The sequence below is a fragment of the Manacus candei genome, unplaced genomic scaffold, assembly GCF_025592945.1.
Source record: "Manacus candei isolate 608988 ecotype Guabito, Panama unplaced genomic scaffold, ASM2559294v1 h1tg000015l, whole genome shotgun sequence".
Taxonomy (NCBI): Eukaryota; Metazoa; Chordata; class Aves; order Passeriformes; family Pipridae; genus Manacus; species Manacus candei.
In genome coordinates this window covers 16,568,923-16,584,077 of record NW_026138063.1, presented here as the reverse complement: position 1 = coordinate 16,584,077, position 15,155 = coordinate 16,568,923, and the positions used below count along the sequence as shown (strand labels likewise).

Below are 15,155 nucleotides of genomic sequence, written 5' to 3'. Positions count from 1 at the left end.
TGTTGTATGTTACCCAAAATTTACTATAAACATTAATCAGCAATATGCTGTATTGTAACAATAAAAATGTAAAGATTTCCCTATTTTTCCTTTTGAATAATGACCTATAATCAGCAAATCACACCTTATCTCTTCAAAGAAATTTCATACAATACAAAAAAATCAAGCAAAAATGTCCCTTTTACCAAAAAAACATGTGCTTTCTGCTTCATGTAATCTCACTGTCTGTCTACCTAGCACACAAGAAGTGAAGAATTGTACCTTATATCCCTATGTATATGTATATGTGAGTTTGTATATTTGTTCCTGAGCAGTACTGCTTGCCTGGGATCTGCCTGGGGCAAACTGGCACTACAGCCAGAGGTGACTTGGTTTGCTGTGTCTCTTGGCTTGGCCACAGTGAGATATGAAGGAGCAGCTACACATTAATCTCCTAATTGTGCTGCTGCTGTGTTATGATCTCTATGGTAAGTGATCTGTCAATCTGTTCATAGGAATAATGGTAAAAACTTGATGGTGCATCTGTTTTTTTTCCCCCTAATTAGTGTAGTGTAGCCTGGACTTCCACCAAGTGGCAAGAGAACAAACTCAGAACATGCAGCTGGGAGAGGCCCTTTGCTGACTCCAACTACAGTTCCTGCTAAAAGGTAATCAAAGCATTTAGGTATTAGGCAATTTACATTTCCTACTACACTGACAGTCTCTTCTGAGGGGGAAGATCTAATGGGTGAGTACAATACCTGTACCCTTCATCCTATTTCTTAGAGGCAGGAGATAACTGCAAAGTCCAGGACATTTCACTACCACTCTGTTTACCTGGTCACCTGGTTCTCCTTGAAAACCTGCAATTCCTTTAAAGCCTTTTGGTCCTGGGAAACCCAATGATCCTGGAAACCCCATCACTCCAGTGTCACCTTGGTCACCTGGCAGTCCTGGAACACCATTCTTCCCTGGAAATCCTCGGGTGCCTCTGAAACCAGTATTGCCTTTTTCACCTGAAGTTAATTGCAGATCAAGATAATGACCAATAAAGTCAAGCCATTATTTGACACTTATTTTGATTATGGCAACGCTTTCACACTGTGTATTGCCACACTCTGTGTATTGTGTAATTGTCCAAAGAAACTATCCTGCTACTTTAAGAATCCATAAACATGATAAGGTTGCTGGGTGTTTCTGCAGCCATGAGTCCCTACCTGTGAAAACCAGCGATTTATAGCAGATGAATGTGTGTCCAGGCTTTATTTTATGAATCCAGGGCTTTATGTTATGAACTTACCTCTTTCACCTCTAAGTCCATTCTCACCAGGAAACCCTGGGTCTCCCATTTGTCCTTTCTCTAAACGGATGTTAATGTAGCCACTGTCTCCCGGAGACCCTCTTTCACCTTTGAGCCAAAAATATGGAATGTAAGTATATATCATGAACGACATGTCCTGAAAATTAATTTTAGTAATGACTTCACTAATAGAGAAAGCCTTCAAATACTAATTATGGTTCTCAGTTGTTACACTAGGCTCACTGCTAACAAAATTTATCCTACTTCTCTTGCTTTTTAGTTAATTCAGTAGTAACCCAGGTGATATTAAATCAGAATTATGAAAGATTACAAAAGATGGCAATTGTGTACTGCCTGTGATTGCACCTTGGAGATGGTTATTCTCTTTCCTATAAAAAGTAAATATATTCCTAACACAGCATCAACATGACTACAGAGTGAAGTGGATTTTTACAAACCTTTTATTCCTATATCCCCACATTCTCCACTAGGCCCAGGCAGACCCATTTCTCCTTCTTCGCCTTTTACTCCGGAGATTCCCACTGTGCCTTGTATTCCTGGGAGTCCTGGGAATCCTTGGGGTCCCTGAATCCCTTTGCTTCCTGGTAATATGAAATGCTTTATTTACATGTTCAGTCTGCTTATACTGTTACTGTCATATTCTAAGGAAGAGTATAAAGCAAAAGCAGGAAGTTCAGAAGGACTCCTTAGGAAATCAGCAAAGACAGAGAACCAATAGCTGGAGCTTGGCTTCATGCCAAGATTAAACATCTCTTGAAACCCAGATTCCCTTGAAACAAACATTCTCCCCCTACCTGCTGCCACCTTCTGGAGATTTAGGCTACACTTACTACCCAAACTGTTATCCCCAACATGCCAGCAGATCTTGCATGTGGCTACTGGATTATGGGGGCTTCATTATGCTCCCTGTCCCTGTCTTCCAGCTCAGGGGCCTGGTACCCAGAGACCTATTGGTCTTACATAAGAATGAGACAAAGAAGGCATTAAGTACCTCAGCCTTTTCCTCATCCTTTGTCACTATGTTTCCCCTCTCCCATCCAATAAAGGATGGAGATTCTCCTTAGCCCTCCTTTTGTTGCCAATGTATTTATAGAAACGTTTTCATTGTCTTTTGCAGCAGTAGCCAGATCGAGGTCTTAGTTGCGCTTTGGCCCCTCTAATTTTCTCCCTGTGTATCCTCATGATACCCTTATCCTCCTGAGTTGACTGGCCATTTTTTCAAATTTCATAAACTCTCCCTTTCTTCCTGAGTTCCAGCCAAAGCTCTCTGTTCAGCCATGCTGGTCATCTTTCCTGTTGCTCGTCTTTCAGCACATGGGGATGGCCTGTTCCTGTGTCTTTCAGATTTCTTTCTTGAAGAATATTCAGCCTTCCTGGACTTCTTTGCCCTTCAGGATTGCCTCCTAAGGCACTGTTAACCAGTCTCCTAAATGGGCCAATGTCTAAACATATTGTTGTTACTATAGCATATTACAACCTATTAAAGTCAGGAAATAATACATGGAAATAGGTCACTGCTGTAAAACAGCTAAAGCACCAGGATGCACCAACATGCATTGAACTATTTCCATCCCTTTGATTTTATCATAAGAGAAAGAACAAGGGATGCTATGGTTAATTGACTCTACCCTGCTGCAAGGTCTTACTCTTGAAGCTGAAAAGAAAGGAGGGTGCAAAGTACTTCCTAGTGTTAACAGCAGCAGAAATAGTTTCCTCTACAAGAGATGTGATAGATGAGGTGGTTTGCAAGATGTTTGACACACCTGTTTCTCCTGGGAAACCAGCAGGTCCTCTATTGCCTGGAAGTCCTGGAAGTCCTTGTGAGCCTGGAGGACCTGGGGGACCTTGTGAGCCTGGAGAACCTTTCAGACCTTTGATTCCAGGTGGCCCAGCTAGGCCCCTGTTTCCCCTCTGACCTTTAAAGCCTGGTAAACCTGAGAAAAAGAGCTTTAATCTATGTATGTAAATGCAGGAAAAGGTTCAGCAATTGTATCTAAAAAGCATAAAGTGATAGATTTGGTATAAATTTAAATATCAGCAAACATGGCAAAATTACTTGGAAGCTTTATTACCATGTTGGAATCCTGGCCCTGCCTAGATTTATCACTTGGAATGTTTGTTTTCTTGTATTTCTTTAGTGACAGACATATCAATAGAAGAGCACTGTGAAAAATCCTTACTAACTTGTAAATACATTTGATATATATGTCTCCTAGCTCTTCCTAAATAACAATTCCAGTTAAGAATAAGGAAGATAAAGTAGTGTCAGGAGCTCAGTTAAGCTACTGAGGACAACAGAATAAGAGTTAACTCTTCCATTTGTTACTTGATAGTGAACACACTGTGATTTGGCCAGTTAAAGAACACCATGGGAAAGAAAGGAAAGTTGGGAAATATCTGGGATGCACACTCTACATTCCTTGAGTTTAAAGAAATCCACAAAACATAATGTACACCCCCAGAAACGGGCAGGCCCCATGGAAATACTTGTCATGTCAGCTACAAAAACCACGTGATGAAATCTGCCAGAAAATATGTGCAAAGCTTAGTGCTGTGAGGCAACCCCATGGATGTGTGGTATACCTTGAGGTCCTGGCAGGCCCATGGCACCTCTGAGTCCTGGTGGCCCTGGTAAGCCTGCAACACATGGTGGACCAGGGAAGCCTGGACAGCCTGGTGCTCCTATATCACCTTCTGGGCCTCTAAAACCCTTGGCACCTGGAAATCCCGGGGTGCCAGGTTGTCCTGGGAAAAAATAGCGTTATAAAATGTTTTAGTTCCACTCCTCACCATCCCTCAGAATTCCTAATTTTAATTTTGAAATTTATATATTCAGTTACTGTAGTGTCTTAATTGTCCTCTAGTTTTTGCAGTTTGTGAAAACTGGTGCTTTCCTGCAATTTAGAATTGGCTGTTGTGGAAAGCTCCTTTCTTTAAGGAACAAATATGAATTCAGCCCTCATCTCTAGGTAAGGATGATAGCTTCTGATGAGTAGGAGCAGAGCGGGAGGAGCTCACTGGCCTGCACCAGACACACAGCTCTGGGGTCAGTTCTACAGGTGTTCCCTGCACAGAAGGATGTGTGGAAATGCTTAGGGCTGGGCAAAAGGAAGACCTGTAAAAGGAAACAGCAATATCCTCTGTAAAGTGGGAAGGAAATGCACTGTGGAGATCTCTTTGCAGCAACCAGCAAAACTCCCCTGCAGAAGCGAGGAGTGTAGTGCACAAGACATAGAGGATTTTATTGCATAACTCTGGGCAAAGAAATTCACCCCTCTCTCCCTGAGTGTTCTCCTGCCCTTTTCCAGTCTGTTCAGGTTTGACTAAACAATCTGAGGCAAGGACTATCTGTGTGGCAGAGCAGGAAGCCCCAAGCCCAGATGGGCACCAGGCAGCAAATAATAGAAAGAATAGGAAGCTGCACTGTTACTCCATGGACTGGGTAAAGGCATCTTTCTCTTCCTGCAGTGCAGATCCCCTCAGTGGCTGGTCAACCTGAACTGTGAAAATGTAAATGTAAAATCAGGGTGTACTGTTCACAGTCACCATGATGGATCCAGGTAAGAGGAAGTTTTATCTGAATTAGTACCATCTTTGCTCAGATTTTGTCCTTTAACAAAATGTTTCATGAACTATTTCATAAAAACTGGCCCATACCTTGAAGCCCAGGAATGCCTGGATTACCCCTTGCTCCCTGTGCACCAGGGGGTCCTGGCAGTCCCCTGTTGCCTGGGATTCCCGGAGGGCCATATGTGGTGTCACCTGGAAGACCTTTCTGACCATCTATGCCAGGTGGACCTGGAGGGCCACTTTTACCATCAACTGTAGATCCTCTTTCACCTTGATCACCAGGATCACCAGCTGCGCCTCGAAAGCCTGTTGATAGGATTTTTAAGTTCAAATAGGGCATAATTCAGGAGGTGTTTGGTTTTTTGTCTGTTTGTTCATTTTTCCCCCCAAGCTGTTATATTATAATCCAAATGTAACAAGATTTAAATTGTTACTTTGCAAAGAAAAATAACATCATACATTAAATTTCAGGTTTCTCATTTATAGCTAATGATACATGAGGATTGAAGGAGGTAATTCCTGTGGGAAGTGACAGGGGTTTTCTTTGGGGCAGCATCTGTCTTGACTACTGTCATTCTTGTTCAGTCTACTCCCATTCCTAAAGTTTTACTAATTGTTCTCAGTTTTCTGAGAATATTTCCTCTCTGGACACTGAACTTTAGGTTATTGCAGCACCTGCAAAGCTGGAATAAAGAAAGGGATACTGGTAAAGATTTCTGTTCCACTAGCTTTTGTTGAAGTTTGTGTTTTACTCTATATTCTATGCTACAGTGTTCTACCATGGTAGCTATCTTTCCTTGCATTTATATATTACAATCTGACCAGCAGGTCTCCTGGATTAAGAGAAGCACAGTTCACCTTCTGGCCCAGGGATTCCTGCTCCTGGCCTGCCTCGACGGCCTTTTTGCCCTTCAAAGCCATTTGGTCCAGGATGCCCAGGGAGTCCTTTTAAACCCTTTGGTCCTGAAAATAAAAAAGAAGTACATAAACTGACAGAGTGCTCAAATGTGCTCCCTGCTCCATAAACAGCAGATTGCAGATCACCAGAGTCAATTAGAAAAAAAAAAATCTTTCCTATAACATTTTAATGTTACAGGACATCAACAGTATTAACCCAGTGAATGACAGGTGTCAACTCAAGTTCTACTCTCCTGTGCTATATCCTGCTTCTGGAATGCTGCAGATGAGCTCAATACACGAATCCCTGTTCTTTCATGTCTGTATAAATTTTTTGCTCCCACCCACAATACTGGTGTCAGGGAACTGGGTAATACCATATTAAGGAGCTTGAAAATCCACTATCTCCAATTCTTCTGATCAGGATTTTCTGAGGAGTTTCAAATGCTTTGGAGGCGATCACAAGAAACGTCTTGCCAGTTCCTGGATGAGTTCTTTGAATTTAAATTAAGTTTTAAAAGTTGAAATAATGGTAATAAGTTTTCAGATTTTAGGGCTCAATTTCAACTTGCCATCAGCAATATAGTTTTAGAAATTACAGCCTTGCAGTATATCTTTGCCTTGCACATCTCTTTTTCCCAGTATCCAGATGTACATACTCCAGGTCTTATCCAACTCCAGCCATCTGCATATTTTACAGACTCTCTCATGTATTTTAATTGAGGCAGGACAGAGTTTGAAACTACCTTCATTTAATTATTTCTATGGAGGCAGCCTGCACACCTTTTGATCATGCAAACTGCAGCTGTCTGGCCCTTTTTTCTATTAGATGAGTATGCTCCTGTGTATTTGCAGTTTTACATTTTCAGACATGTATCTGTTGAAAAAGTGGAATACTGTAGCTTTTTAGGATACCTTCTTTTTTTAAATTAGCAACTTAAATTTCAATTAAAATAAAAAACTCTCCTATATATAAACATACCTTGAACACCTTTAAAACCTGGGGGACCTGGATTTCCAGGGTATGGTGATGTGATGCAGATAGTTTCACCTGAAGCAAGAGGGAGAAGAAACTGGCCTATTTAATTTTAGAATAAATGGAGTCTGAACACTTACTGTAATATTTCTGTGGAACTAACCAACTAGATGTGCAAATGTTAGAAGAGACTAATAATGCACATTGTTATTTCCATATTATTTAAGTTTTGATGGAGAATATTAAAATATATTTTTCTTGACCCTTTCTATATAATATTGGTTATATTTCAAATTGTTGTAATACCGTTGTATTTTTTAAAGACAAAGGTTTGGTTTTATTTCACTTGTCTTGGAAATTTGTCTTTACAATAGTTTTTAGTGCAAGAAAGAAATAATATTTTCATTTTAATTCTATGTATAGTTCTGGTTTATACATATCACTATCAGTGTAGATGTTTTTGTTTGGCTAAGCACATTTTATAACCAAAAACCAGACCAAGCCTTAAATATAAGTTATATTTTCCTATAAATTAAGAACATCTTCACTATAAATGAATAACACTTTATGTAATACATATGAAACTGTAATGGATGCCACCAAACATGTATTTTTGCTATTTCATTCTTAATGTAAACAGTCAAAATTACCTTTCTGGCCTTTTGGACCAGGTGGCCCAACATTACCAGTATCACCAAAGTCTCCAGGGCTACCTCTGGCTCCTGGAGGGCCAGGAAACCCCAAACCAGGCAATCCCATCTGTCCTTTTACCCCAGGAGGTCCTGGGAGCCCAGGGAATCCTTTATCACCGGGAAGTGATACTCCAGCATCGCCCTGAAAGAAAACTTGTTGGTAAGAAGTAACAAGAGCTAATTTCTCTCCTCTCTTTGATTATGAAAAAGCATGTTTAGGGGATCATCTGGAGAAATCACTTTCCACAATTAAGAGACTACATGGATTACGTTAGTATTTTTCAATATTTAAGGGCAATAGGAACAAAGGGGTTAGTGGATTTTTTGTTTCCTGATCCCATAATATTGGGACACAGTATATGCAGAAATTATATCCAGGAATACCAAAATAAGCAATGATATTTACAAGAAAATAATTTTTCAGTGGATAAAAACTTTCATAACCTTTCATAAGATAATACATTAATTGAAATGGAAAAAAAAATCTGGGAGAGTCAAACATACCTCAACTCCTTTTTCCCCAGGCAATCCTAGTTCCCCATCTCTGCCATCAAGACCTCTCTGGCCTGGAAATCCTGGAACCCCAGTAGGTCCTCTTTCACCTTTTAATCCTTAAAATATTTTGAAAAGAAAAAGAAGTATAATATTTACAGTAATTATTTTTTGAGGGGGAGGTGGAGGTTATTTCTTCTTAGGTAAATGCTGAATAACCATTCATCATATCTGCATGATAATTCCCAGTCCTTGAATTCACATTTCCTTGGTGAAGTATTTTAGGCTTAGGAAGGCTTTAGTTGGACACCTCATGGAACAACTTGGTCTCTCTGTAAAAGACATGTTTAGAGGCACCACAAGAATGTGGCTTTTATTTGTGCTATACAGAGAGTTAAAATATTGAAATCAGTCTGTTTTATTCTTAATTTCAGTGAAATCAGGCTGTAGCAATGTCATATGATGCAGAATATTTGCATCAATATTTCCCAAAGGTTTTATTTTCCCCCTAGATTTCTCTTGCACTGATATTTATGAAAATGTAACTTTTGCTGTGTCAAGAAATCCTTTGCAAATAGAAGAAAATGTTTTCCCCTCTCCAACATCTGTAAAAAACCCACAGGCATCCAAAGCTAAGCTAACTTTTTATAAACAATAAGATGGACAATCTTTTGTTTGAATAATTAGTTTAGCATTTCTAACTAAGCTTTGCCTTCAGATTGCTGTAATTTATTGCTCTCTGTTTCTTTTGCTTTTGCAAATCATAACCATAACTGTGGAGAGGTTTTGATCTATTTAATTACAAGAATTTCAGTTGTGCAACTAGTAGCCTATTGTTTCTCTTCAATGCCTGGTCAAGAGTAATTTTTAGAAATAGGAGCAGGAATCTGAATAGTCATTGAAACTTTGAGTTTTTCCCAAGAAGGATGTTGGTGGCTTAAGTTGAGGTGACAGCTGTGATATTGATATATGACACTTCAGGAGGTGGTTCTGTACAATAGTATTTGTATTCTGTTGAGTCTTTGCTATACAAACCTCTGTAAGACCCCAACTATCAATCACAGGACATGAAAAATCATTTGTTAGCATTAATAACACGCTGTTAAAACTGTTTTATGGCTCAACTATAGAATAAAAACCACAAAATGCTGTGTTGATCTTGTGTTTAGCAAGAAAAGATGGTACCAAGAAAGCAGTTTGGACATACATGCCCTCTAGGTTTCAGTAACTTACTGAACTAATGAATTTATTAAAGAGTAGATGAATATGTTTTTCTCACACTATTGCCTAGACATTGTATAGGAAACAAACAGGCTAAAGATAAAATGTGTGGTTACCTTTTATCCTAACTCTTCCTGGATCACCCTTCTCTCCTTTTTCACCATGCTGTCCAGCAGAACCAGGGGTCCCCTTAACATTTACAAGGAAAAAAAAGGTGTCAGTTGTCTCCAGCACAGAATCAATGTGGGAATTGAGGGGAAACTTAGATATCTATCTCTTGCATGGTTTCCCAAAACCAACCAGTTAAGGTGACATGCCAAAAAGAAACACTTATCTCTTCCGATGATTATAAAGAGGTGTGTGAATGGCAGCCTTCTCAGCCTGACTCTGCCAAATGTACGGATACACAACTAAAATAATTTGTAAAGATTGAAGATTTGGGTCCACGGCTGTAAATGCAATATTAAAATCCAAATGATTCACAAACTGTTCCCACTGCAGACTTCAACCCACAATCCACTGAGGAAGGGAATCTCTGGAGTGTGGTGACTGCAGGATGAGGCTTTCCTCCCAGAACTGAACACAGCAGCAAGTAAGTGATGCTTTTTTTCTGAATGAAAACCCACAAAACTGCCAATAAGAAATTTCATCTACATCTAGTTAGGTAGGTGTTGTGAGAAGAATCTATGACTTGACAGGTTTAGAGGAGAAAAGAAGTGCTTTTCTATATTCTTATGCTGATTTGTGCTCTCAGCTCTCCAAGCAGAGTGCAGTTTTCATGTAATCATTGGTGATCTTGCAACAGTGCATGTGGGTAAATATATTTTACCATAGGAAATTTTAACAGAAGTAAAAGGCCACTAAGGTGCAAAACTGGGGTATTATTTAGCCAGCTTCCTCTGTTATTCAAATTTTTTCACTTAAAAATAGGTGGAAAGAATATAATGTGATTGTAAATCATGACACTTTTAAATCAGACAGACTTCTGAAAAACATGTATCTGAAACTAGCAGTGGCTATTTCTTACAATGTTTAGATCTTTATGTAGGCAGAGATCAGTAAGTAGTGTTTGAAAGGAAAAATTAGATATTTGTGAAGAAAGGAGAGCAGAAAAATGGAGAAAAATGGTCCATTAAACCAAACATTTCTGTATCAAAGTGAATTATTTCCATCCAAAGTGAATATTTTGTTCTTTTTTCTCACTTAAGTAACCTAAGAACAGAAAATATTCAGGACAAGGCTTCAAGCTTTGCTTCAAGACCACAGGGACTAAATCATACTCTCAAAAGTAACAAGAAGATCAAAATCTCACATAATCCACACAGGTAATAGTGTTTTAAGAAGAAAACAAACAAAAAACCCATAAGAGCAAATGTAAAGCTTGTAATGAAACCATTGGCACTAGAATGAGAGAGCCCTTCCACATCCTTCCTTCAGACTCACAATGGTTTTGTTTGCTTTTTTTTTTCTTTTGAAAGAAAATGTTCTGGAAACTTTTAAGCAATTCCTCATGTGCAAAAAGAGTTCTGCTATTAAAACCTCAAAAAACCCCAACAATAACAAAAAACCAGCAAACAAAACAAAACAAAAAAAACCCAAACAGCACAAAACACCTCCCCAAAACAAAAAAAAAAACCCACTAAACAAACAAACAAAAAAACCCCAACCATAATGCAACAGTCATAAAGCAAGGCATATCTGCCTGTATTTTCAAAGAAATTCCTCTCACACACAAGAAAGTATTTTAAAAAAAACCTCTCTTTGGCATTATTTTGGTATGCAGCATTCTGGATGTACATTTTGCATGTCAGACCAGAAAAAGTGGATCAAAATCACATCAAGTCCAATAATTTATCTTATAAAGTGTTTCTAAAGCAGTTAAGTGGTGCTTTGAATTATTGCTCACTGTGGGGAATGAGATAAACTATATGAAGCACATTAAAGAAAATAAGTCTGTTTCCAAAAGTAATAGCTAATTTCATTAGACTGTAACAAGCAAAAGTAGATGAAAGTTTCAGATAGTTTTCCAGGGCACTTTCTCCACTAGTCTGTTTAAATGCCTCCTGAGCTGAGAGGTAACTTCATGTTATTTATTTACCAAAATTCACAAAAACTACTCACAGGGAGCCCTGGTGATCCCATTGCACCAGATAGGCCTGGGTCACCCTTTTCTCCGTATCTTCCAGGGTATCCCATTTGTCCTTTCTTTCCTTGAACACCTGGAGGTCCTTGCACACCACGGGGACCAGGAGGACCAGCACGACACGAGCAGAGGCCTTGACTGCCTGTATGAATGTGTCAAAATTACAATGAAAAAGTTGCAGAATCAATACACAAAAAATAATGCTGCCCTTTCTCTTTTCTGTGTGAGTAGTGCCTGGACCATTTTATCTCATTTGATTCCCTTCAAAGAGGTGAAGCATTGTCAGCACTAAGTAACTGCTGCACTGACATCATCTACTGACTTAAAAGCCCCAGTGCCAACTGGCCATTTAACTCTGCACTTTGATGGGCCTTATCCACCAAGTTACCATAAACTTCTTGCACATTTAGATCTGACATAACTGGCAAAGGTCTCATATTCAAATGTTTTTTATCCAGGCATGCTTACCCTTTTCTCCTTTTGCACCTTTTCTTCCTGGAAGGCCTATCTGACCTTTTGCTCCAGGTTCTCCAGGGATACCTCTGTCAGTACAGATCACACCTTTGAAAAAACAAATTGTACAGCAAGTATAAATCAGGTTGACTGTTTCCACAGCTTAGATCATGTATTCTCCTCTCCCTTATCTTGTTATACTCACATGAAAGGTTAGAGATCTTATTAAATGCTTTACAAGTTGTTGCTTATAGATTATACTACAAGAATCAGTATGACTCGAGTTGATGTTGACACGTGGATTTTCATTGCCACTGCTACTTTTTTCCACTTAAAACTTTACTTTTTCTCTCCTAAAGGATGCTGATTTGGGTTTCCTCCTCAGTTTGCTGTATTTTTAACTTCAGGTGACATATTTTTAGAGAATTTTTTTATATGTGTTACTTTTGTGGGCTTAAATCACCCAGAAAACGATGAAAATCTTGAAATCTCACTCATCAACAGCTAATAGGAAAACATGTTTTCAACATCCCATGTAAAGTCTGATATATCTGCCAAAATGAACTTTTCACCTCTATGTTTTTTGTAGGACCAACAAAAGCAATGGATCTATTAACCTGCAGAATTATATTCTTAATACATAAATTGCTGTTGAACCTACTGGGTAGTCCAGGTAAGCCTTGTCTTCCTGGCTGTCCTGGCAGGCCTGGTGGTCCAGGAAATCCAGGTCTTCCTGGGATTAATTCACCTGTTCCAGGCAAACCAGGGTCACCTTGAAAGCCTTGAGGTCCTGGTGCCCCACTTACTCCTGGCAGGCCAGGCAGACCTATGAAAAAAGAAAGGTGTAAAGCCCATACAGCTTCATAGTGATTACTGTGAGATATCAAGGAGGAAACACAGACCATGCAGAACTGCCCTGAAAAAGAGCTTCTATATAACAAAGACTTAAATTTAAATCTTCAGGTTTTCCAGGATCCCCAGGAAAGGAGACTTCTGCTTTAGACCTTAAAATGCTTCTGTTCCTCCTCCCCTCCATTATCTCTTTTCCAGATATCCCAGTTATTCTCATTCCTTATATAGGGCAAACTCATCCTGATCACTTCCCTTTATATCTTTTTGAGATGAAGAACAGAATTTTTGAGCACAGCACTCCAGATAAAGGCATACCGTGGGTTTACAGTGCATGGTAATATTCTCCTTAGCCTTTTGTTCCTTTTCTAGTATCTCCTAATGTTCTGCCTGGATAATTTTCATTCTTTTCTTTGGCCACTAAGTGCCCAGTTAATATTTTTAACGAACAATCTGTAGAGCTCAAATCCTTACTGTTGGTGATTTTCATCATGCAAGAACAAAGTAGTGTTCTTTTAGTTGCTTTCTCTACTACTGCTATATAGTTCATATTTTATCCCCTACTTCTCTTACTTGTTCCATCAAGCCCTGGTCTTCCTAGCAGGCCTGCAGGACCCATTGGTCCAGCTGACCCCATATCACCAACAGGACCAGGAAATCCGGGATCTCCTCGTGGGCCTACAGGGAATTATAAAAACATGTGAGTCAAACACCTTATTGACAGCTTAAATCTAAATAAAACTGAAGCCAAAATTATAATTTGGAAACTACATAAGAGTAAAACAATTTATGAAACACTTTTAAATCTGTAACAATTTAATTTTAAGGTGGGAGGATTTGGTTACTTTTCTACGGATTCCAGCCCATTTTGTGGGCACATTTTTAACTTTTCGTCACTCTGTAGTAGTATCTTTGTGCTACATATTTCAAAATGCTGAGAGAAATGTTTGCCCAAAATAAAAACACTTGGCATTTAAAATAAATATGCATCTCATGTTATCCCCATTTGGAAGTGCACACGGGGAGGTCATTTCAGGATTGTCTTGGTTGAAATTATGCAAATTTTTAAAAGTATATTTTCAAAATTGCTGTAATTAATAACATTTAAAATTGCAATTACATACTGATAAAGGAAACCTGAATCAGATATAAACAGCTTCATGAAATTGGAGAAACAAAATATTGGTACTAGTTGTGTTCTCAGTTCTGCTAAGGACCTCTTTCTCTGAAGATCTTATCCAGTCATACACCATGCACATGATTAAATGTTACTTGAGATATTAAGCATGGGGTTAAGTCTTTTATTGCATGGGCTGGAAAGTCAATGGGAAAAAATGTAATTGATTTTTGGGGAGTTCTGCTGAAATAAGGTTTCGTTGTAATTTACTTCTGTTCACCATCAGCATTTGCTGCAGTAGAAATACAATTTATGGTGACTTGTCTGTTGAAACATTCTCACAATAAAGATTCCCCAAGTGTTACATGCAAAAGGCAGCAAACTTGGTTGTTCCCCATTGTTTCCTGCTATGAAATAAAATTTCCACACATCTTTTCACTGATTAGATGATAAAGACGGAGATAGAGGGAGCTGAGACATAAAAACCCAACCTGAGGTTTAGGTTAACAGGTAATAAGATTGATGGGTATTCTGGTGGGGGTTCTACTCCCAAGATTTTGCCCCTGCTATGCAATAGGAAGCTTAATTGTAATCTAAAAGTCTGTGTGTTGTGGCAATTCTGAAAATAGGAATCCTGAATTACAATGAGTAGACAGGTTTTCTTATCTGCCATCCATTATCCAGCATGGGCTTACTTTTCATAGTTTTTTTCTTAGATATGCCTAGGTCCAATAACTAGAGACAGTCCTTCAGATCCAGTTGTGATTGTGTGCACAAAGATCTTTCAGACAAACATTTAATCTGAAATTTGTATGTTTAACGTAGTTCCAGTGAGATCAGTGAGACAAACAAGTACAGCATGTGGCCACCAGGAACTGAATGGTTTAGGATCCTGTCCCCGAATCCCTTGGAAGTGACCAAGTGACCACTTTGACACACCTCAGCAAAACAGGTCCCACACTTTATACAGCAGAAAGACTGGTTAAAACTAGATATAACCTTTTATAGGAAGCGGTGGAGTTCCAACAGCTCCAGGAGGACCTGGGGGCCCTTTTTCTCCTGGATCCCCCTGTAAGTCCAACAATAAATTTTATTGTTAGATACAAACATAAAATGCACCAGCATGTAACTGAAAATTTCAACAATTGTAAGCTGTGTAAGGATGTGACACACATCACCTGGGAAACTTGACTTTGACACTTTACAGCACTTAAAACCAAGCAAAAAGATTTAAAATAATCATTATCTTTCACGATACCAGTGACTAAACAGCAATATACCTATCACACATATCTATTTGACTCTCTAGAACATGTGACTGCTGTATTTGATTTCATTTATTTATTGTGAAGATGACTCCGTTACAGTAAATCAGTACCCATTTAATTGAGAGACTCTGATTTAACAACCAAGCTATAATTATTTGCCTTAAAATTCTATATCAG

The 15,155-nt window shown here is 38.8% G+C and overlaps 1 protein-coding gene and 1 long non-coding RNA gene across 5 annotated transcripts in view; one reads left to right on the top strand and one right to left on the bottom strand.

Moving 5' to 3' along the window:
• The window catches only part of COL4A4 (collagen type IV alpha 4 chain), a 68,349-nt gene that overhangs the window by 18,633 nt on the left and 34,561 nt on the right, over positions 1 to 15,155 (bottom strand). For 3 of the 4 annotated variants that reach the window (XR_007903519.1, XM_051781266.1, XM_051781265.1), the window contains exons 18-33: positions 14,710 to 14,779; positions 13,167 to 13,271; positions 12,406 to 12,570; positions 11,760 to 11,852; positions 11,270 to 11,433; positions 9,265 to 9,337; positions 7,940 to 8,046; positions 7,394 to 7,577; positions 6,750 to 6,818; positions 5,729 to 5,833; positions 4,958 to 5,176; positions 3,884 to 4,045; positions 3,064 to 3,234; positions 1,738 to 1,881; positions 1,280 to 1,387; positions 817 to 995 (exon numbers count right to left, since the gene is read on the bottom strand). Coding sequence is in view for 3 of the 4 variants with exons in the window: in XM_051781266.1 (XP_051637226.1) it covers positions 817 to 995; positions 1,280 to 1,387; positions 1,738 to 1,881; positions 3,064 to 3,234; positions 3,884 to 4,045; positions 4,958 to 5,176; positions 5,729 to 5,833; positions 6,750 to 6,818; positions 7,394 to 7,577; positions 7,940 to 8,046; positions 9,265 to 9,337; positions 11,270 to 11,433; positions 11,760 to 11,852; positions 12,406 to 12,570; positions 13,167 to 13,271; positions 14,710 to 14,779 (2,118 nt within the window). In the remaining variant the exon portion in view is untranslated. The remainder of the gene's footprint in view (positions 1 to 816; positions 996 to 1,279; positions 1,388 to 1,737; positions 1,882 to 3,063; positions 3,235 to 3,883; positions 4,046 to 4,957; positions 5,177 to 5,728; positions 5,834 to 6,749; positions 6,819 to 7,393; positions 7,578 to 7,939; positions 8,047 to 9,264; positions 9,338 to 11,269; positions 11,434 to 11,759; positions 11,853 to 12,405; positions 12,571 to 13,166; positions 13,272 to 14,709; positions 14,780 to 15,155) is intronic. The other variant, XM_051781267.1, reaches the window with a different exon arrangement.
• LOC127468278 (uncharacterized) lies at positions 4,223 to 9,749 on the top strand. Its single transcript, XR_007903520.1, has 3 exons — positions 4,223 to 4,860; positions 7,960 to 8,021; positions 9,650 to 9,749. It is a non-coding gene; the product is annotated as an uncharacterized LOC127468278 (long non-coding RNA).